The following is a 21,805-nucleotide window of genomic DNA, read 5'->3' as shown; positions in this document are numbered from 1 at the left end:
TATGGGAGTAGAAATATAGGAGTTGTATTATAAAAAACATTGTGACACTATGAACCACCCGCACAACTATGACAGTGAAAAACTAAAATTCTGTATTTCTGTGATCACAGCACACAGGATGCAACCTATTGCATTGCTCTTCCATTATTTAACAACCGAGGACATGCAATACACCCTTACATTATAAATAACACCGCTGTTAAGGAATAGTGCCTTTATACATGTGTAAAGACCAAATAATAATATATGGGACACTGCCACTTCCACGGCAGTGGGACACTGCCACTTCCACCGCCACCTATTGCTGTTCCAGCAGACAAGGTCCAAGACATCACTTTTCAGGCCAGCAACTACAGCATATCTGAAGAGGACAAGGTTAGTAGCTGCATCTGATGTTTTTCACATAAAAACAGTTTGAAAATCGTACAATGTGAACATAACTTTTCTCATTTTGTACTTCCATAATGATTATGAATTGTATAAGCTAATAGAAAACACTGCTGTTTGTAGAGCACTTTGAAAAGTCTTCTAACTGGATCTCGGGACGAAAATCAAGTTTTGACTAAAATCGGGAGAAAGTTCCAGATTTCAATAAAAGACATTAAGAGTGTTTGCCCTCTGGATTTACTGGACGACACCTCATGGACGATGCCGTGGCTGACAGATGATGTGAGTATGACAGTACTGTTAACATTATTAAATCTATTAAGACGTATATGTTTACAGTCAGACATGCAGTCTGACTAAAGATAAATGCTGTGGCTCATGTCAGTGTGCACTCAAGTGTGTGGTGACAATTTTTATGTGCTAAATCCTGCAAAAACTGATATCACCATCTTTTTTATTCAGGCTGTCAATTTCAGAGTGGCACAGATTACACGGGCCTGCAGTAAGGTAATATGAAGTACTTGTGTGTATGCTTTTGTCAATTCTGAACAAACACAACATCCTCAGTAAAGGTAGGAGACAGTAACACTTATAAATCTTTATCCCCACTGCACAGTCTGTGAGTTTGGCTCACTTTGACAACATTCTGTGGAGTCGGGACTGGATAAGAAATGGCCATGTCCAGGACAAAACTGTCAAACACTTAAAGGTGGGTTTGCCATTCTTGAAAGATGTATGTCTTTACAATCTGTCTTTTTAACATGGACATTTAATACTGAAATCGCTATTGTCTCCACTGCACTAGACTGCAGACCGAATATTTCTGCCAAGGCTTGTGGGTCACAGCACTCCTGAGACTGGAAACCACTTTATCCTTTGGGTAGGCCAACATGACAGCACATCAACCATGTCATAAAAATGATGTTAAACACATGTATATCACTATAATTATTCAAAAGAGATGCTTGGACCATGTTTGCTGCAGCAAAGTGTTAGCAACATGTTAAATTTGTGTGTAATTTTACTTCAAGAATTAAAGTGAACAGCAGGTAAACAGTAGCCAAAGTAGTATAAAAGTTATCACCCAAACATGCATTCAGAATGAAGAATGCAATAAACATATGATGCTATATTTGAAATACTATGCAAGAAATGTTTAACACTTATATTAATAAATAACACAAATAATAAGTGTAATGTGAGACATTTTATCAGTTACTAAAGGGGAGTTTTGCATTCCCCCATGGTAGTTGAGCTCATATTTGACATGTAAATATGCATTTTTATCTTTTAAGAAGACAATCATATTTACTCAAGTCCAGCATATAAATATAGGTCTCACACAGTGGACATGCTGCAATAAAAAAGTCATAGAACATTAGGTAAGAACATTTGTAATGATGTACTGTATAATTGATATGTTATTTTGTATAGCCTTAATGGTGTGATAAGACAGAGACTGATGGACAATATATAAATGTATAAATGCACCGATAACTTGGTTAGAAAGTTATCACTGTGGCTATCAAAAGCATTACTTTTTCTCTGTAAGACAAAACAAAAGATGTAACTGCAGATATATGTGCTTCTGGTATCTTTATGACTTAGGTACTAGACTTCTCAAACAAAGAATTGAGATTGTACGATTCTTTGAGGATTCAAACAACAATGACAGATGACGACATGGCTCTTCTGAGGTGAGAAGTGAAGACACAAAATTCAGAGGGTGGTTCAAAAATTTAGGCAAGGGAATTACTGTCATAGAAATGTGACCCCTTATGTTTTGTTATCAAAGTAATGTCTTCAGAAACCACGGAGGTCTCAAGGGATGGAAGGTCACATTCCCAAAGCAGTGGAGGCTGAGAGACCATGATAACTGTGGGATCTTTGTGTGCTCGGTAAGTAAACTGTTTCAGCTTTGTAGGAGCTGTCATCATTTGTAAAACACACAAACAGGATGACAACAAGAAATAACTGTTTTGTATGCCATTTGTGACTATGTTTTTATCCCAAAAAAAGGCAGCTGAGAATGAGGTCCAAAACAGAGATGTCAGCAATGACGATCTCTCCCTCAACCAGTGTCGAACTCTAAGAAGACACAATGCGGCTGAGATGATAAAAGGCCTGAGTGTTCAGGTCAGATATATTAAACTTTTCGCTTAAAGCCAATGTTTACTCAAAGAGAATTCAGAGTAATGTTATTTATGTTTTTATTTTTTTATTTTTTGTCATTCACACAGACTTTCCCACTCACCAAAGAAGACCTGGAAAAAATAAAATTTGAGGAGGACAGGATTCAGCAACAGGAAAAAAAAGCAAGCGACTCCAACTGTCATTGCTTAGCCTGGGAAAAACAAGCCTGCGTGTTTCAGCGGGTAACTGGCTCAAAGAGGTATTGAAGAAAGAAATTGAACAGCAATACGCAGCATTTGTGTAATGATTAATGCCAGGTGTTTGATACAAAAGTAGAGCATAATAAAGGTGTCTACAGTTTTAAGATAAATATAGTCGAATAAGCTGATAGACTGTTTCGATTTGTCTTGTAGAACACTCCACAGTCAAGTGAAAAACTTTTCTTGGCTCGAGTGTAAAAGCTGTGGAGGTTGGATACATTTTGAATGCGCAGGTGTGCAAGGAGACTGGACCACCAGAGAGTTCCATTGTGGTTGTGATCGCGACATGACTACATATCTGTAAGTATATGACACATGCTCATGTTCCATTAAATAACCTAAAAAAAAAAATTAAATAAATAAAAAAAACCTAATAAAATATCTCAAATAATTTGCTGTAATTTTATCGTTCTGTCATTACTGTATGAAATATGACCATAATTTGTTGAACAGTGATGTTTTTAAATTGTGCTAGTAGTACGGTACTTTAGCAAGCTGACTTTCAAAGAAATTACAATGTTTTTAAGTGTTGTCCTCCAGCTCAAAAGTCAATTAGGAACATTTTCTCAAATACATGTCTTTGCTATATTGCAATTACAAGCCGACCTCATAGTTCATGCTTTTACTTCTTGCAGGGATAAAGATATTGTGGAATCCACCCAGGCAGACAGCATTTTGACTGACAAAGAGATCAAGGTATTACTGACAGATTTCCCTTTTTGGGTTTGGGGTTTGGTTTGAAAGAATAATGACATCCTTTTTCAAACCTGACATGTTGCTTTTTAAAGGTATTTGGACTGATTAAACTATTTTGTATTCTCAGTGTTTGGAGATAGATCTTCTGTCAGGTCGCATTCTGTCAAACAGAATGTACCTGTTCAGGAACACAGGATAAGACCCAACACTGAAAGCATTCTATGCTGACCACCTGTCTGTTTTTGACGACATAAAGGTAAAGATTATACATGCATGTAATGCTAATATATTAATAAACACCTTACAAATGAAAAAAATAGTTCATGGTGTCTCTACGTATGAAACGCATACAATATGAAAATAAAGGCAAATATTAATGTTGTCATTATCAATATTTCAGACAGGAGAACTCATTGTCAGGTTAGAAGGGCTTGTTGCCAAACAAGTGGCTGTTGCTGAAAGAGATGCCTACTTAATTGAGGTCATTTTGCCAGAGGTAAGTACAACATAATTTTTTGTATCCAAGTTAGACAAATAAAAAGTTAATTATTTCTTGCCCGGGGGATTAAATGAATTGTGACAATAAAACCACAATGACAAATAAAATAAAAAATTGTTCCAGGTAGTCATCGAGTGGCTAACACAGCGGTTCAGCATCTGCCGGTATGAAGCAGAATGTATTCTGCTAAGTACCACCTTTTTGTGGAACAAGATGGAATGGTAATGTATTAACATTTAGAAACAGTATTTGCAAGTCAGGGTTAGGGTTAGGGTTAGGGTTAGGGTTAGGTGAGTGGTAAAGCATAGGGCAATATTTCAAGTCTGTCTTCTATTCATGTAGCGTTACCCATCCAAATTTGTCAAATCAAGTGGATATTTGATAACAGTAGTCCATTTTTGTATAAAAACATTTACTGTGTAAAAGTGTCAATATATTTTTTTAAAACAACAGAACGTCTAAAAATGGCACAAAAATACACATCTCAAAATAAAAAACATTTTGAATTTCTAACAGAAGCCCCTAGAGCAATTTTGAAGAAAATAAAGTCTATGTCATTTTCTAATACATTAAGCAATGACATTATTGCAGCATCACAAATGTCACAAATTAGTATAGTGATCAACAATCATCCCGTACCACGAGATCTCGCGATATAAAATCGTTAAACTATTTTTCGTGGAGGTTAAAAGCTGTCTCGCGATATGAGTAGCTACAGAACAAATGCAGAGCGGCAGCTCGTATAACGGAGTCTGACGTTCAACTGGCAACATTTAGAGTGCTTGGTGGAAGCAATAAGCGGCACACGGTGACAGACAAGACGGGAACAACATGTAAGCACTATTATAAGCACTAATACTACAAAATAGTGCCGTACACTGCGGCTAACACGAGCACTATGCAAAGACACCCACAGATAGCATAGCCGAAGTTTTACAAGCATCTGCGAGTGACTGCGAGCTTCAGATGCTAAACCATGGTGTTGCTACTGTGACCGACAATTTACGCAAATTGTCGTTGTAGTTGTAGCCAGCTGTCTTTATCACGCTTGAACAAAAAATGTGTCAGTCTGTGTTTGTACTTTAAGTATTGAGAGACTATTATTATTATTATTATTATTATTATTATTATTATTATTATTATTATCTATTAATTTCTCATTTGAATTTATGGAAAGGAGTTCAGTAACAAGGTCACACACTAGAACTGAAATGACGTTCATTACAAGATAAGAACTATTTAAAACATTTCACGATGGATCAGCATTGTTTTGCATTTTGTGCAAACACTATTTTTCCAGTCACATATTTCATCATTGAAGTTGTCTTTGCAAATAGTGTTCAAAAAACGTCTCATTCTCGTGAACCCAAAATCATGTAGTGTCTCTGTCATGAGCTGGGTGTATCATCACACCACTGTTTTTCAACTAATCACGAAAGAGTTCAAGTGCTGCAGTTACATATTCAAGCTTCCACAAATAAACTTAATGCCTTTTCCATGACTTGGCAGGTTGGAAAGTGGAACTGCCCCAGGTGCCAAATGTGTGCAGACAACAGGAGGGCCTCACACAACGCACTTTGAGGAGGTACTTTATTATTCAATGATAACTACAATTTTTACTTGCATAGTAATTACCAGTCATAAGCGATCATCATCATTCACTGACATTTTGTGCAACCCAACACATCCACATATATGCCAAAAGGTACAAAGTACATCAGTGTTCTAATTTGGATAAATACTCAAGTAAAGTTTTGGTGCAGTAATTTTTAAAATTTTATTTGAATTTGTCTGCACAGCTTTCTGATGAACTTCTTGTGGAGGTGTTTCTGGAAGTCATCCTCATGGAAGGAGATGGCCATCGCAAAGATTGCACTTGTATGCAAGACGTTTAGGGACATTGTATCAAGTAAATGGTTCCGGAAGAGAGCACATTACAGATGGCTACAAAGTAAGTAACAATAACGTAAGCAAATGTATATACAGTGCCTATAAAAAGTATTCCCATAAGCTTTGGCTGGTGAAGAACCCGGGCAACAGTTGTTGTATACAGAGTCTCTCCCATTTCAGCTGCTGAAGCTTTTAACTCCTTCAGAGTAGTCATAGGTGTCTTGGTGGCCTCCCTCACTAGCCTCCTTCTGTGTTTTAATTATGTATTAATGTGTTGTTTTTTTCTCAATAGGTGTTGTGAATCTTCAAAAGTTTTCTTCTGCTTTTCAAGAAGAACTCAAAAGCATGTACACTATTGAACCTTGCACTGCCTGTGGATTGCTATACAAATCCTTCCCTGGAGGTATAAATGCCAGTTTTCTGATTCATAACAGTGCGCTCAGTTGCAGTTTTTTGGCTTTGTTGAGCTACATTTCATATCAGCAAACACCTGTAATGTGTTGTAATGTCAACCTTAACTGTTCATATCTCTCTTCTTCTTCAAGGATATATTGGGCAAGGGAGGAGAGTATGGAGCCAGAACGGTGACTTTAAAATTTGGCATCCAAAAAAAAAATTGGCATTGAAAACAAAACCAGTACTGAAAAAGGAAACATTGGCATTGAAACATTTGTATTGAAAACAGTTGTATTGGCATTGAAACAAGTATTGGCACTGAAAAAGGAAACTAATTAAAATAATTAAAATCTGAAAATCTTATTATTTTATTTTATTGGGATTTTTTGTATTTTTCAATGACAATCTTGAGATTTTTTCTTCATGTCACTTTTTTTTCAGTGACAGATTTTTTTACAATGTCAGTATTTTTTCAGTGTCACTGATTTTCAGTTTCAACTTTCTGTCACTGTTTTGGCGTCGAGAGGGAGGGGTCTGAGGGGAGGGGCAAGTAGAGCGTGGTTTGCATATAATTTGCATATCGGCATCCTGAAGAAGTGCGCAACCCGCCATCAGCCCGAAGCCTCTGGCATGGTGGCATTGCTAAAATGTCCAGTCCACCGGGAACTTCCAAACCGCAAGTAAGTCTGTTTTTTTTCTCTGCTATTTACATGTTTATTCACATGCAACCTGGCCTGTTTGGTTAGCTTTTAACGGCCGTTATGTTGTTTTTGTAGAGGTCCGCTGGAACATGTAAGTTTCTAACATTAGCCGTGTTGGCTAACTTAACCTGTGGTTAATGCAGGATCAAAAATAAACACCCGCCAAGCGCCGAACACGGCTAAAAGTCGGTTTTGGCAGAAAAATAAATTAATGTCATGTGTCACCGGCCTGGCGGTAAATACTTGTTGCTGCCAAGTAATAATACATCACAACAGCGGCTAACAGTAACATAGCCTGGGACGTTAACATTGACATGATAAACAGCAGGGCTTCGGCTGTGTAGTTAAGCTACTGACATCCCCAGCACACGCACACACACACCATACAGAGTCTCATCTTTGAGCCGCTAGCTCAGCTTCAACGCAGGTATGCCACAATAACTCTTACAAGGGCCGCGAATTTGCTTCTGGTGACGATAAAAATGTTCCAGCGGACTCTGTTTCCAGCGCGGTCATGGAGAGTCTGAGCAGCTAACTTACTGAGCTGTGACTACCAGCTCTGCTTTTCTCAGTTTACCTGCCACTGACAGATGAGCCAGAAAGTTAAATGTGGACCCTGAGTAAATGGTAGCTAATGTTAAGTCTCCAGCCCTGTGATGTTTTGCCGTTGTGTTTCAGTGTGTCCACTGAAACCAATGCTAAGTTATTAGGTGTTGGCTAGCTAATCTGTGGTTAATGATAGTTAGCGTTAATTCTCCAGCCCTGTGATGTCTCTTTTCTTTTTCTTTAGGAGTTAGAGGCCAGTGTTATTGCTGCTGCACAAGGCCTCATAAACGTGCTAACGCAAAATATTCAGCAGCATCACACCCCAGCACAGCAGAATCCAGTGCAGTCACATGAGCAACAGAATCGACAAGCACAAACAACAAAACAAACAGTGCAGGAGGAGATGACCAGGTGTTTAATTTATTTGTGATCATATGTTTGACTTATTTGATGGAAAATTATATTTCATAATGTTGATTTATTTTCATCTGTTAACCTCCCACATGCAGGTCATTTCCTGGCTTCTTTACCAAAAGGAAAGGCAAAAACCGCTTTTCACCCTTACAAACCACTCAAGGGAAGCCGAAAGTCTGTAAGCCATTCAGTGTGTATGTATATTTGGTGAATAAGGGCTGAATCAAGCACGCCTTCTGCACCTGAAGAGCTGGAGTTGAGCCAAGCAGGGTTGGGGAAGAGGTCCCTCACTTTGACGGATGATATGAGCCATGCAATGGTATTGCAACCACTCTTTAAATTTAAGTTAATCATAATTTTGGCATTACAGTCCAACTGCATGCACACTATTAAACTTGTCAATATACAGTAGTTATTGTGATGCTATTACTATACAAAACAATTTAAAGTATTAGTTATAAATACTTTTATTCGTTTTATTATACTGTCCTTTTTTAACCGCCTTTTCCCATTTCTGTTATTGATTTCTCAGGTAAATAAAATTCTCATTGAAGAATATCCCAAAATGGAGGGGGTGGAAGGGTGGTTGTTCTACAAGGCTTCAGGTGCATACCATTTTCAAACACCTTTCCTTTGGATGGTGCAGGAACACCAACATTCAGAACTCTTTCTCTCACTTTCTGTATTTGCAGGTGGCCACGGTAGAAGAAAATTGCTTGCCATTCCTCCTGATGTAGACGGGTATACAGGTAGACTGATTCGCAGTGTTTCGGGTGCTGGGAAGACGACCATGTACATTGTTCCACTGCAGCAGGACCTTGATCTTACTCCACTGCCATCTGATGCCACTGAATTTCAAAAAATGCCTAAGGCTGCATGCCAAGTGTGCAAAGAAAACATGCCTCTGCATATCCTAGCATTGCACATCGAGGGTTGTATGGAGTCTGCAGCAGATGATGATGATGAGGTAAATGCATATAACAGAGAAGATATGGCGAAACAGTACATATATTTGGGAATCACAGTGTAATAAATGGTAAAATACCATCACATTGTTTTGTAGATGGTAACACTATTTCATAACACATAAAACATATCTCAATATCTTATATATAAACTATACTCCTAACAATGATACATTTGAACTTTACGAAGCAAGAATTAAACCCTGTACTGTAATAATTCAGAACATCATGAAGTGCTCTGAGTTCCTCAGATGTTTTTTATAGACAGTTGAGATAATACACTGTTTGCAAAAAAGTGTCCGGAAATTTTTATTGTTTCTATGTATGTCGTATCATTGATTATTTCTCCTCCTATGTATTTATGGATACAGCTGTTTGTTACTTTACAGGACTGGCAGAATGAGTTCGAGGTTCTTTCTGTCACAAACTCACCACTTGCGCACCCTAACAAAGAGTCCAGAGATTGTGGCCAGGTAATGATTTTGAGCTGATATCTTGAAAGATATGTAAAATTGCAGACAGAGACCTTGTGCAATTGATTTGAATATCTGTTGTCTACAGGATAGAAAGGAATGCCCTATATGTTGTGGCTGCTTTCCATCAGATGAAATTGTTCTGCATGCAAGCCTGTGTGGGGAAAGGTTTGCCATTCTATCATGTTATCATACATTTTATTTCCCCAACATATTGTCTTTGTTAAAGCTGTGTCTCCTTGTAATATATCTACTATGCACTATATCAGGGATTTGGGATTAATTTAAATATAATTTGCATCTTTATTTTAGCCTTCATAATGCACAAGAAATGCTGTGATAACACAAGAGTGTAATGGCAAGGTTACTCAATGGGCATCTAGGTTGACACATAGGTCCAAAATAACATCAGTAGAATGCCTTTTTACCATTGTTTTTCAGGTGTGCTGAAACATAAACATTGATATATTATACTGAATATTACATACAAATTGAATGTTTTAATGTGTTTTTGTTGATCCTTGTCAGTCTACAGGACATGTTGAACTACAGTACAGACAGCTGTGTGCTACGGGAGGGAAGCGTATCTATGGCCGATATGTCTAGGTGATTTTTTACCCCCATCTTTTTTCATCAGTCATTTGTTTTCCTACGGTGTCATTAAATTCAAAGTTAAGTAATTGATTTTTCTCTCTTTTTTTTTCTTTTTTTCTTGCTGCTTTTTAATAGTGACGATGATGTCCTCCAGTGGCTTGCAAGCCAAGTAGATGCAAGCAAAGATTTTAAGATCTGCATCACCCGGGACAACCTCGTCCAAAGAGGCCTAATTCAGTGGCAGAGACAGAAGAAGGGCTCCCCTGTCAACAAACTCAATGTGACTTTCATTGGCGAAGCTGGAATCGACACTGGAGCATTAAGCAAAGAATTTTTGACTGGTAATGTATCTTTTATGACAATCTCTCGCACCAAACACTACTGAAATCAGGTTCATAGGTACAATATTTTTTTATTTACTGAACGGTGTTTTCTGTCATCATTTATTGTATTTAGAAATGATGCATGGCATTGAGAGGCGATTGTTTGAGGGCAGTGGCAAGAAGGGAAAGAGTCCTGTCTACTCTATGTGTGACCTAGAAAATGGTTTCTACAGGTTTGCATTGTTTCCTAGTTATCCTACATTATGCAGTTTATGCAAGTAAAAGTAAAAAGTCACAATTACAATGTCTGCACTGTTTGTTGATGACATGCAGAACTGCAGGAGAAGTGTTTTCTGTCAGCCTAGCTCAGGGTGGCCCAGCACCATGCTTCTTCAGAAATTGGTGTTACCAGTTTCTTGCAACAGGGGACTTTGATGCTCTGCAGCTGACCAAAGATGATGTGGATGATCTTGAATATGCCTCACTCATAGAAAAGGTGAGTACATCTGCTATGAACAACTGTGCAAGACCATTAAAGGCTTTTCTTAGTGTACAGTATTTCATTGCTATACTGTTAATAAATTTGTTGTAATTTTAGGTGGAGGCAGCAACTGATCTGACACAGTTGACAGATGAAATCGTGAGTTGTGGTTACACTGGTTTGCTAAAGATGGACCGAAAGGACAGAATCATAAGGTCCGTACTTATTTTCCAGAGTACAATTTTTATTTTTATATAATTCATTTTGATGCACCCAGCATCAGTAGCCACTATAACAGAATAGTATTATTACTGTTTTTAGAAATGCAGCATTTGAACTTAAAATATAAATTTGTACAGCCTTGTCTTAGTCTTAATTTAGTTGTGTGGAAAAAAGCATGTATTTCCCTTTTGTTTATGGGTCTTCTGCAAATCAAGACAAACTTTGTTCCCTGTTCTCAATAGAGCCATTGTTCTGCATGCTACAATGCGTCTGACTCCTATGCTTCAGCAAATTAGAAATGGGATGAAGGTCTACAACCTTCTGGATGTGATTGGGAAGCATCAAACTCTCTGCTCAAACCTGTTTGTCCCCAAAGAGGACGATGACAGAGTAAGGATTCTGGGCATTAAATCATCCAGATTTGCTTTACTGCTATGACTTGATAATATGCTTAGAAACCCTACAGGATGTAGTAGTAGAGCTGCATCTCTTTATGATTGATACCATTATCTTTTTATGACTTTCTGTTATTGCTTTGCTTAACCTTTTTTGTTTTTGAAGAATACAAAGTCATATGTAATGTGGACCTGTGGTCTTTTTTCAAAGTTTCTATGTGTTCCTATATGTGTAGTCAACCCTCCTCCTTTTTTCCCCCCTTTTGCCCCCCCCCCCCAGCCGGATGCTGATTACATAATGAGTATCCTAGTGCCTGAGCTGAGTGAGAAGGGAAGTCCAAGGCAAGCAAGAGAAAATGCCATCATCAACTTCCTCCAGGACTTTCTACAAGACCTGGAAAACACAGGTTTGACTTAACCTGTCTTTCTCACATTTTAAAGTACTATACATATTTGCCATGCAAACAGCTGTTACCTAAAATGAGTAGAGCAGAATATGATTCCATGTACATGACCTACATTTGGCACTTATTATAGCACTCCACCAAAAAGGACCATCAATAGATTTCCTTTTTAGAAACATTAATTTTGTGGGTAATGGCGGGTGGCAATGCTTATGGCAAAATGGTCCAGGTTTTGAACTTCACTAGAGCCTTTCTGGACTTTGCCCTCCACAGCCCAAAGACATAAGTAATAGATCAAAATACATGTTTCTTAAGAAAAAAAAAAATTCCCAGAATGCAGGAATATTGTTTAAGCTTATGTGTCCCCTCCAATGTTGAATGGAAACATATGCCTGTGGTGACAACATAGTACACTACAAATGTAATCAAAAGATTTCATACTGTATACCTGGTATTCTTTTGGATTACATTATTCTAGGACTATTCCTACCTTTTGTTTTTATCTTTCAGTTATGTCAGTGTATATTAAATAGAAATGAATGCAGTAGGGTTAGTTGAAATAGGCCTTTGGGATTAATCGTGCAAATTGGTAAATAGGGTTGGCTTCTTGCAGTGTTGGATTTTTACTCCATTGTAATGAAATACTCTGATTTGTTTTATCATGCAGATCAGAATGAAGACCAGAAAATGTGTGAGCCTCTGACCCAAGAGGAGCTGCTAAGTGAAGGGCACTGGAATCAACAAAAGCACGCAAGCCTGTCTGTCCCAACAGTAATGCAGTGGTTAACTGGACAAAGGCACAAGCCCCTTCTTCCATCAGAGAGGGCAGATTTTAAAATAAATCTAATATTTGAACACCACTGTAATGAGAAAATGCCTGGTCACCACATTTGTTTCCCACTTGTAAGTGCCTGCACAAATACAATAACTATTCCTGTCGAACATATGAAAACATACACAGAGTTCAGAGATATAATGACAGTAGCAATCAGAATGGGTAGAGACTTCGGTCGTGTGTAGAGGTCATGTTTTGTGACCACTGATGTTTACTTGAAAGTCAGCCAGTATTGTGAATTTTTTTTGGCATTTTTGTTAAATCTGTTCAGTGAGCTATTTATTGTTCTGTGAGAGTCTTAATAAAAAAAATACAGATAGCAAATACAGATAAGTCAAACCATAAAAACAGCTCAATATTACGGTTTGGTTCTTCACACTTGATTCTCCCATTGCATTGTTTTTTTAGTTTGGGATCACTGCTAACAGTTTATTTGAAAAAAGGTCATTTAAGAACTCTGTATTTGCATTTTGTTTACAGCGCACTGACAAATGTACATGTAATGTAAAACCTTGAAATGTGATGCTGTTCCTCAAATTACAAGGTTACGTGTACTATTGAAAAGTTGAAATTGTTCAGTCTTCCACATACACATTAGTTTCAACATGTGTATGGCAAATTCATGTCATTTAAGTGAAATCAACTTTGTGGGGGTTTGGATTTTTTACTAAATCGTCAGCAAAAATTAACTTGACAACAATAAATATGGACATAATGCGGTCTGTGGCCTTTATCATTTTTTCATTGTGAATATTAACTGAAGTGTTTTACTTGAGTATGTCTACAGTATTATGCTGTAAAATGGAACTAATGTGCTGTTTTCCACTGAAAAAAACCCCCAGCATTTCACTTAAGAGCCCAACACAATACAGATGCACATTATACAGCATGAAAGTGTTCAAATTCACATAGCTTTATTTTAAATTCTTCATTACCAAGATATCAAACATGACATACTGAGTTTGGTAGATGTGTAATGCAGTGCGAGATAACTGTCTAATGGTATTTAAGACGCCAGTTTAAAATATCTGCATACACTAGATTTAAAAGTTTGGCCAATAAAATTGTGGGAGGTTACATTTGGTTGTTTAAAACAAGTAACAGCAGAATAAAACTGGATCTCTTTTTACCATGACAGACTGAGTTGTTTATATACTGCATAGTAAAACCTATATATCCTAAACAATCTCCACAATAGTTCTGCACAAATACCTATTCATGCAAGCAATTACAATTTCATTTGTCTAAGAATCAGAAACAATTTTTTTGAAATCACAGAAACTGTTGAACATCTATTCTATATTGCAGACTGCATGTTATCCTGCAAAGTTTGAGTGAAATGTTACATAGTCAAGCGCAGCCTTGTAAATGTCTCTTCCATTGTCCTGGGAGGGAGTGATAGGATTGATGGCTGCCCTCAGTCCAGCCATAGCCTGTGGCCCCAGAGGGCACTGGATGGGTGGTAGAACTACTCCACCAGCAGCAGCAGCAGCAGCAGGAGCATCTTCTCTCAAACTGTCAGGGTTGAAGTCCAACAAGTGATCTTGCAAATCCTATAAATGGCAAGTAATTTTGTTATAACACTTGCCTTTTGTATACTTCACACATTTGATCTTCAAAGAATTCATTTTAATTTGTTGAGAGTACGAAAATACTGAATATACATTGTCGTTAAAACATTTTTTGACTTCTGATTTGATCTATTTTTGCATTATTTGTCACAATTGTTTCAGATCTTAAAATATGAGACAATGGGTAAACCTGATTAAACATAGCTTGGATTCAACATTTTTGAGGTCTACCTCTAGATTCTCTGGAGCAGCCACAGGATACTGGAGAAATCCAATGGTCCAAAGTTGATTGGGAGTCAGGTTTTGTTCCGTACGCAGAGGATGGTTATCCCACCCAGCTGTAAAAGTGTCTAGGTCCATTTGGAGGCGTGGTACAAATATGTACTGGGCACAGAATAACTGCAGGCTGTTGGAGGGATCAAGCAGGCACTCCTCTTCAAGACCATGAAGTAGCTCATAATATACCCTTGTTACTGCCATCCACACGTCACGCCATAAGCGCTCCACTCTTAAGGAACAAAAATACAAAAAGTGCACCGTATTAATATTAGAATCACAGCCAGGGACACTCAAAATGTAGCTCAGACTTGGTTTCTCCTCTCTGCCTGCTTGGTGAACTGACTGACGCAACTGTCTTGATATGGATGCACTGCTATCCATTTCCTAGGTAACCCAAGGTTGAGATCATCTATATTTTGTTTCATTACAGATAGACTCTCTGTAGAAAGTGTTGCATGTATTGTAACATAATAGATTGCTTCTCTATTTTTCTCTGCAAAACGTTGAATGGGTTGCCAAATATACCCGGGCTGGCCATCCATATACCTGGGTGGCCCGCCCAAGTAAAGTCTATATGTGGGAAACACTGACTTAAGTTAACTTAGGTAAGCATGGTGTCTTGATTTGAACAAAAATCCAAGACTCTTCACGCATGTATAAAGTGGTGAACAATAACCTAATTTGGACACAGTGCATCTCTGTAGGCCTACGAAGGATAAATGCTTCCTGTGAGGATGTATCCTTCAGATTTGGTTTGGTACTGCAGTGTTCACTCTGTATTACTGTTGCAAGTCTCCCCGGCTGGCCGTCAATAAGAATTGACTTGCTCCCAAGAATTTCTATGACAGAAATCATTTTTACATAAATCATTTTTGGTGAAGACTGTTTACAGCGAGTCTGTGGATTATCCAAATTTACTAGGACAGAGATGTTGGTGTTACGGTCTTTGCAATGCAATTCTTTAATGCTTTAGGCATCAAAAAACAAATCATTGGGTTAGGGTTACTTAAAAGAAACACAACTTTGATATTTACCTTTGATTATGCACACTTTTCCCAGATATGTAGCTTGCTCTGCCACAGCCACGAATAGTGAACATGCATTGAGCAATGCCGACATTTTCAACCCCTTGGTCTCCTCTAACTCTAAATTATGACATAAGAAACAGAGATAAAGTCAAATGTTTTCAGTCAATGAATTTTGACAAAAAGACAATCATGCTCTTGCTGTTTTCTTACCTTAATGGAAAGCCAAACTTTTCAACTGAGCTCATGAAGAAGCCAAGTGCTGTTGATGCCTTGTTATTATTCGCAGAACCCAGGTACATTATCTAGAGTATAGTGACAAAATACTTGCGTGAATGTGCCACACTAAATAGAATATGGTAATACTAGGCTCAGCCGCATTGCTTTTTGAAAAAGTGTCAAATGTTTACCTTTCGTGAATAACCATCAATTCCAGCGAAGATAACAATACCATATCTGAAAGGAAAAATAAATTATCAGAAAGTGTATCAACTCTTAAAATTATAATAGCTCTACATACACAAATCATTAAGTGGGTCAATTCAGATTTTCATACAAGGTATTTCCCAGGTTTTCAAGTTTCATGTTAACTTACCATGAACCCATGTAACATTTAGAATCTTTTCCCTACAGAATTGCATGTTTCTTTTCTCACTGTGCAGTTATACTGTCAAAAAAAAGTTATCTTCATGATTCTGCTTTAACCAAATTACAATAAAAAAAATTAGGGTATTCAAAAAGGTTTAATCAGCAAAGATGGGCAGCATCCTCCGGTATATTTTCCACAATATTAAATGGATGGTTTACTAGGGGGGTATACAAGACATCTACCATCACTTTATTAAATAATTTCTTAATTAATTAATTTCACACTGTCCAAAGAGGACTACACATTCACTGGAGACAACTGCAAAGACCTTAAAGAAAAACTGTCAGTATTCAAGATGATGTTCTTGAGATGGTCTCATAGAGTGAAGTCCAATTATTTGTAAAAGCTGCACTTTAGACGGGACATCCCCCTATAATATGATGAAATGAAACTAGCCTCAGTGTGTAAATGACTGTTTTTTCCCTCCTTTATTTCATGTAACAGTTAAACCAATGTTGTACACATAACCATGTTTCATTATGTGTGGCACAGTAGACTTTTTCCTGACTGTATGACATCCTCATCCTGTTTTTTTATGGTAAACTACTGCATTTACTGCCTAACGCTGAATTAAAGAACCTTAAAGAACCATGCTAAAATGATCAAGGCTTCTTCAGGAATGTTCTTAATTTACAGCATGCATGCTGATCCACACAGTGTGGAATGGACTAAGAGTCACTAAGCAACAATCATTAAATAGCTACCCATTCACATGTTGAAATTTTATAGAATGGGGGCACAAACTAACTGTATGTGCAGCTTAATTAATAAACTGTATTACAAAAGTTTGTTTTGTTGTAATACAGCTCCAGCAATCTATAGCCTATGTTGTAATAGCATACAAAATCTACCAGCATCCTTCAAACATGAATAGAACTTATTTGTAAAAGCTCAAGCAAGACTCCCTCTGCAAACAATTTCAACATTTATACATATAAATATATGAACATATTATAACAATATTCTTGTAAAACATAACAAACACACACACACACCTGATAAGTTTGTGGTTTGTGTCCACGTGGACCAGTGAGTGGGGACCCTTGACAGAATATGTTCTTCTAGCAACACAGCCTAAACGTGCCATTCTCTCCAAGATCCCTGCAGAATCCACCCTGTGCATGGATGCTGAAACCTGCTCCCATCTGACTCGGTGTCCCATCGCTTGCAGTTCGCCCTTCATCATTCTATAGCCTATGTGCGGCATCCTCAATTTAACTGAGCGCACAAGATTGTCCAGCTCCATATCTGTGATATTGCTGTATGATCCCGTAACTGATAGTCCATACTCACGCATCCGCCGATATACTGTCCTTTTGCAGACACCCAGGAGCTTAGCTACACAGGGGATGGACAACTGCATGTCGATAAGGTTTTGGAGACATTCTTTAGAAATTGCAAGTTTTGGCTGTCCCCTACCACCCCCCAGAACCTCTACATAGGTGGCAGCTGGATAACTCTCCTCTTGTAAACGAAGAAGTCTTAATAAGTCAGATAAAGCACGAACAACATCTTGAGGCAGCTCTACTACATTGGCAAAAGAGCGTAGAAGTCCCACTTCATGACTTAAAACAAAGTGCAAATAATCCAAATCCACAGGCTGACGTCGCAGAACTTCCTGAAGCCTTCTCAGCATTCTCTCCATGAACTGCCTCACAATCGAAGGTTCCTGTAATTAATATAAAAAAAAAAAAACACTAATGTGATGACACATTTATCAGAGCTCAAGTTGCCATGACAAGCTACTCTACCTTAGATCTGCCATACAGCTATAGAAATGTTGAATTGGCGCACATTTAATTAAATATTAATTACGTTTAAATCAAATAATTTAATGTTAGAAACCCCCCTTTCCACATATGAGCAAATGCAAAACTTTAATTTTGATTTCAAATTAGCTAAGCAGAACTCAGTGCAATTCATGAAATAACAAAAGATGTTATTTAAAGAAACTTGTCATTTCCTTGGATCGTCAGCGCAAAAAGCCAAATATATAAAAGTTAATAGGTAAACATATTTTGATTAACTTACCGTCATCTGTTGGGGTCGCGAATCTGCCATCTCTCTCAACTTCAACAACACCTCCCTTGAACTGAAGTAATATTCCGGGTTTGTGCTTGTCGATTCTGTTGCTCATGTGACTGCACTGGATTCTGCTGTGCTGGGGTGTGATGCTGCTGAATATTTTGCGTTAGCACGTTTATGAGGCCTTGTGCAGCAGCAATAACACTGGCCTCTAACTCCTAAAGAAAAAGAAAAGAGACATCACAGGGCTGGAGAATTAACGCTAACTATCATTAACCACAGATTAGCTAGCCAACACCTAATAACTTAGCATTGGTTTCAGTGGACCGCTGCCAAACCAGCACAACAGCCGTTTAAAGTTAACTTTCACTCGGCCAGGGTCTTTGTGAAAAACACAACGGCAAAACATCACAGGGCTGGAGACTTAACATTAGCTACCATTTACTCAGGGTCCACATTTAACTTTCTGGCTCATCTGTCAGTGGCAGGTAAACTGAGAAAAGCAGAGCTGGTAGTCACAGCTCAGTAAGTTAGCTGCTCAGACTCTCCATGACCGCGCTGGAAACAGAGTCCGCTGGAACATTTTTATCGTCACCAGAAGCAAATTCGCGGCCCTTGTAAGAGTTATTGTGGCATACCTGCGTTGAAGCTGAGCTAGCGGCTCAAAGATGAGACTCTGTATGGTGTGTGTGTGCGTGTGCTGGGGATGTCAGTAGCTTAACTACACAGCCGAAGCCCTGCTGTTTATCATGTCAATGTTAACGTCCCAGGCTATGTTACTGTTAGCCGCTGTTGTGATGTATTATTACTTGGCAGCAACAAGTATTTACCGCCAGGCCGGTGACACATGACATTAATTTATTTTTCTGCCAAAACCGACTTTTAGCCGTGTTCGGCGCTTGGCGGGTGTTTATTTTTGATCCTGCATTAACCACAGGTTAAGTTAGCCAACACGGCTAATGTTAGAAACTTACATGTTCCAGCGGACCTCTACAAAAACAACATAACGGCCGTTAAAAGCTAACCAAACAGGCCAGGTTGCATGTGAATAAACATGTAAATAGCAGAGAAAAAAAACAGACTTACTTGCGGTTTGGAAGTTCCCGGTGGACTGGACATTTTAGCAATGCCACCATGCCAGAGGCTTCGGGCTGATGGCGGGTTGCGCACTTCTTCAGGATGCCGATATGCAAATTATATGCAAACCACGCTCTACTTGCCCCTCCCCTCAGACCCCTCCCTCTCGACGCCAAAACAGTGACAGAAAGTTGAAACTGAAAATCAGTGACACTGAAAAAATACTGACATTGTAAAAAAATCTGTCACTGAAAAAAAAGTGACATGAAGAAAAAATCTCAAGATTGTCATTGAAAAATACAAAAAATCCCAATAAAATAAAATAATAAGATTTTCAGATTTTAATTATTTTAATTAGTTTCCTTTTTCAGTGCCAATACTTGTTTCAATGCCAATACAACTGTTTTCAATACAAATGTTTCAATGCCAATGTTTCCTTTTTCAGTACTGGTTTTGTTTTCAATGCCAATTTTTTTTTTGGATGCCAAATTTTAAAGTCACCGTTCTGGCTCCATAGCAGAGGAGAGAGTCGTGGGTACTACAGTGAGCCACCTCACCCAGGGTTCTGTAGCCATACCTGCGCTCCGACAGAGGAACCAGGCGATTAAAACGGGTAGGAAACATTTGTGCACAACTGGACACAACCTGTTCAAACTCCTCCCCTCTGGTAAGCGCTGTGAGCTCTGTACGAGGAACCCAGTGGTAGAAAGAGTACTGAAAATCTGTGTTAAAGTATGAATACAGTTACATTACTAAAATATTAAAACTAAAACTCAATTTCAACTTCTGGTCTTAAAATCAGAATCAGAATGAGAAAGAAGTTTATTGCCAAGTAGGTTTTCACATACAAGGAATTTGTTTTGGTCTCGAAGCTATGTGTGCCAAACAATAAACAATAAATAGACAACATGATAACGAGACAGACAGAACCATAAGTGATAACAAAGTGAAAGAGATATGGTGTCAGTGGGGGTCAAGCAAGAGGTAAGAGTCATTTTCAGTGTCAGTGTCAGTGGGGGACCGGGCATTGTTTTGTGAGGCCAACTGCAGTCTGCAGCCAACTGCAAAAAAAATCATACTTAAGTAAAAATACTAAGCATTCTTCTCAAACGCTACTCAGTATGAGTTGCCTTTTTAGCGGTTGATGTTTCACACATTATCTATAGCATGCACGCTGTTCAGCCCAGTGGTCATGGTCACCTCTCCAAACCTGTGCCTGCAGCAGAATTTTTGTTTGTCCACATATGAGGGTTTTCATTGGCCCAAAACTTCCCACAGGCCATGACTGTGATTAATAGTTAGATCAGTCACAGTGTCAATAACCCTCTAACACCAAAACAACCATTTCTAGACTATATTTTTGTAGTTTGAAGTCACTGTTTTTAATATGCCTCACACCTGTTACCATTATCCTTTCAGTGTGTCATTGTCAGGCTTAATGAATCTCTCATCCCTAGTGTAGTACTAATGGTTCATTTGTGTTCTGCCAAGAAGAAAGCAACGAACTAGACTTTTTTGTAAATTTTCTTCAAGCTTTTCTGCAAGCTCTGTTTTTTTCTGTCCCCCTCACTCTCTCTCATTTCTCTCATCTTCCTCCTCCTACTTTCACCAGGTCTCTCTGCTGAACCATTCACCCTCCAGCAACTAATCGTTCCTGACCTGTTCAACAATGGTTATCTGTTTGTGTTATGGAGAGTTTTTGACAATAAAAAATGACTACACCCTCTAATGTTTGTTATGTATTTACCCTGTCCAATTAGCCTAAAATACTCATAGAAACACATTTCATATACTAGTAATGTACTAGTATGTCTATCTAACTGAATCTTCACTCTCAAGCAAATGTTTGAATTAACAGTAATATGTGGTGTAAACAATACATATGTGGATTGTCATTTCAGACTATCTGAAGGTGGATCATAGAAAATACCCCAATACATTAATTTCCAACAGTTGTTTGATACAATGATTCAGACTGAATTTTTTATACGAAGTAATGTATTGTTGTGTTCTCCTAGTAAAGGAAGCCTGTCAGGAAGTATTGTTTAGTTGGTTGGCTCAAAGTTTCTGCTATCGATTAGTCAGACTGGCTACGGTGGCTGGGCTTACAGTAGCCATGTTAGCTAAGGCTATCGCTTTCATTAGCTTTAAGTAGTGTATTGGCCCAAATTTAGACATATTACTTTGCTATCATATTGCAAGAATCCCACGTGTAATTACTGTCTATATGCCTACATCCCACCAACATAACATCCAAAAGAAACACATAGCCTACGTTCCTTTATTTACGGCAATGTGTTAAGTTAGCATTGTTAAAAAAGACTACAACAATGTATACATTTATGGCAGCACTTGTCGTAAAACCAGCCCAGCGGCACTACATTTGCATATCCATCAGGGGACGGTACCCATCCAGCAGTCTCTCAGAAGCATAACGCTCTCTAGCAGCACACACCGTCATGTGTCGGCGGAATATCAGCGGCATAACAGCGGCACAACAGCGGCACACCACTCCTAGGAACGGTATAAGAGTCTGGGGATCGGTATAAGCCACTGAGCAGCAAT

The 21,805-nt window shown here is 38.3% G+C and overlaps 3 protein-coding genes across 4 annotated transcripts; 2 read left to right on the top strand and 1 right to left on the bottom strand.

The window, feature by feature from the left end:
* The first annotated feature begins 280 nt into the window (after positions 1-280).
* On the top strand, positions 281-8,134 carry LOC311253848 (uncharacterized protein). The gene is made up of 20 exons (XM_084384323.1): positions 281-375; positions 511-669; positions 850-894; positions 1,004-1,096; positions 1,193-1,267; positions 1,996-2,084; positions 2,183-2,285; positions 2,407-2,523; positions 2,628-2,779; positions 2,934-3,080; positions 3,416-3,476; positions 3,604-3,732; positions 3,877-3,972; positions 4,099-4,196; positions 5,485-5,560; positions 5,775-5,926; positions 6,158-6,268; positions 6,411-6,941; positions 7,753-7,919; positions 8,018-8,134. The coding sequence occupies exons 2-12, from the start codon at positions 649-651 to the stop codon at positions 3,673-3,675; spliced, it is 975 nt and encodes a 324-aa protein (XP_084240449.1). The 5' UTR covers positions 281-375; positions 511-648; the 3' UTR covers positions 3,676-3,732; positions 3,877-3,972; positions 4,099-4,196; positions 5,485-5,560; positions 5,775-5,926; positions 6,158-6,268; positions 6,411-6,941; positions 7,753-7,919; positions 8,018-8,134.
* LOC311253847 (uncharacterized protein) lies at positions 6,909-13,336 on the top strand (the record flags this gene model as incomplete). The annotated part of the gene is made up of 15 exons (XM_084384322.1): positions 6,909-6,941; positions 7,753-7,805; positions 8,139-8,241; positions 8,455-8,527; positions 8,615-8,889; positions 9,277-9,360; positions 9,449-9,528; positions 9,889-9,966; positions 10,090-10,295; positions 10,411-10,510; positions 10,611-10,773; positions 10,876-10,973; positions 11,223-11,370; positions 11,656-11,782; positions 12,447-13,336. The coding sequence occupies 15 exons, from the start codon at positions 6,909-6,911 to the stop codon at positions 12,797-12,799; spliced, it is 1,974 nt and encodes a 657-aa protein (XP_084240448.1). The 3' UTR covers positions 12,800-13,336.
* A 175-nt stretch (positions 13,337-13,511) lies between these two features.
* LOC311253860 (uncharacterized protein) lies at positions 13,512-19,358 on the bottom strand. 2 transcript variants are annotated; one of them, XR_014621981.1, is made up of 8 exons: positions 19,250-19,358; positions 18,170-18,381; positions 17,134-17,807; positions 15,900-16,156; positions 15,703-15,794; positions 15,499-15,609; positions 14,417-14,693; positions 13,512-14,167 (listed from the first exon to the last, which is right to left on the bottom strand). XR_014621981.1 is itself a non-coding variant. In XM_084384331.1 (8 exons), the coding sequence occupies exons 2-8, from the start codon at positions 18,197-18,199 to the stop codon at positions 13,931-13,933; spliced, it is 1,467 nt and encodes a 488-aa protein (XP_084240457.1). In that variant the 5' UTR covers positions 18,200-18,381; positions 19,250-19,358; the 3' UTR covers positions 13,512-13,930. The 2 variants fall into 2 exon arrangements, 1 of the variants encoding a protein (XP_084240457.1); XM_084384331.1 differs by having other exon boundaries at positions 15,900-15,945.
* Between the last annotated feature and the right edge of the window lie 2,447 nt (positions 19,359-21,805).

Source organism: Pagrus pagrus (assembly GCF_965226575.1).
Source record: "Pagrus pagrus genome assembly, contig: HAP1_SCAFFOLD_55, whole genome shotgun sequence".
In the NCBI taxonomy this organism is placed as follows: domain Eukaryota; kingdom Metazoa; phylum Chordata; class Actinopteri; order Spariformes; family Sparidae; genus Pagrus; species Pagrus pagrus.
This window is presented reverse-complemented; position numbering and strand designations above follow the sequence as displayed.

Bases quoted from the DNA above. Each gene is read 5' to 3' on its own strand.
- LOC311253848 (XM_084384323.1), top strand. From the start codon at position 649: ATGCCGTGGCTGACAGATGAT. The intron at 2,085-2,182 runs GTGAGAAGTGAA...TTGTTATCAAAG, and splicing joins GACGACATGGCTCTTCTGAG to TAATGTCTTCAGAAACCACG. The intron at 2,524-2,627 runs GTCAGATATATT...TCATTCACACAG, and splicing joins TAAAAGGCCTGAGTGTTCAG to ACTTTCCCACTCACCAAAGA.
- LOC311253860 (XM_084384331.1), bottom strand. From the start codon at position 18,199: ATGGCAGATTCGCGACCCCAACAGATGACG. The intron at 15,946-17,133 runs GTGTGTGTGTGT...TTTTCCTTTCAG, and splicing joins ACAAACCACAAACTTATCAG to ATATGGTATTGTTATCTTCG. The intron at 14,168-14,416 runs GTAGACCTCAAA...TGCCATTTATAG, and splicing joins CTGCTCCAGAGAATCTAGAG to GATTTGCAAGATCACTTGTT.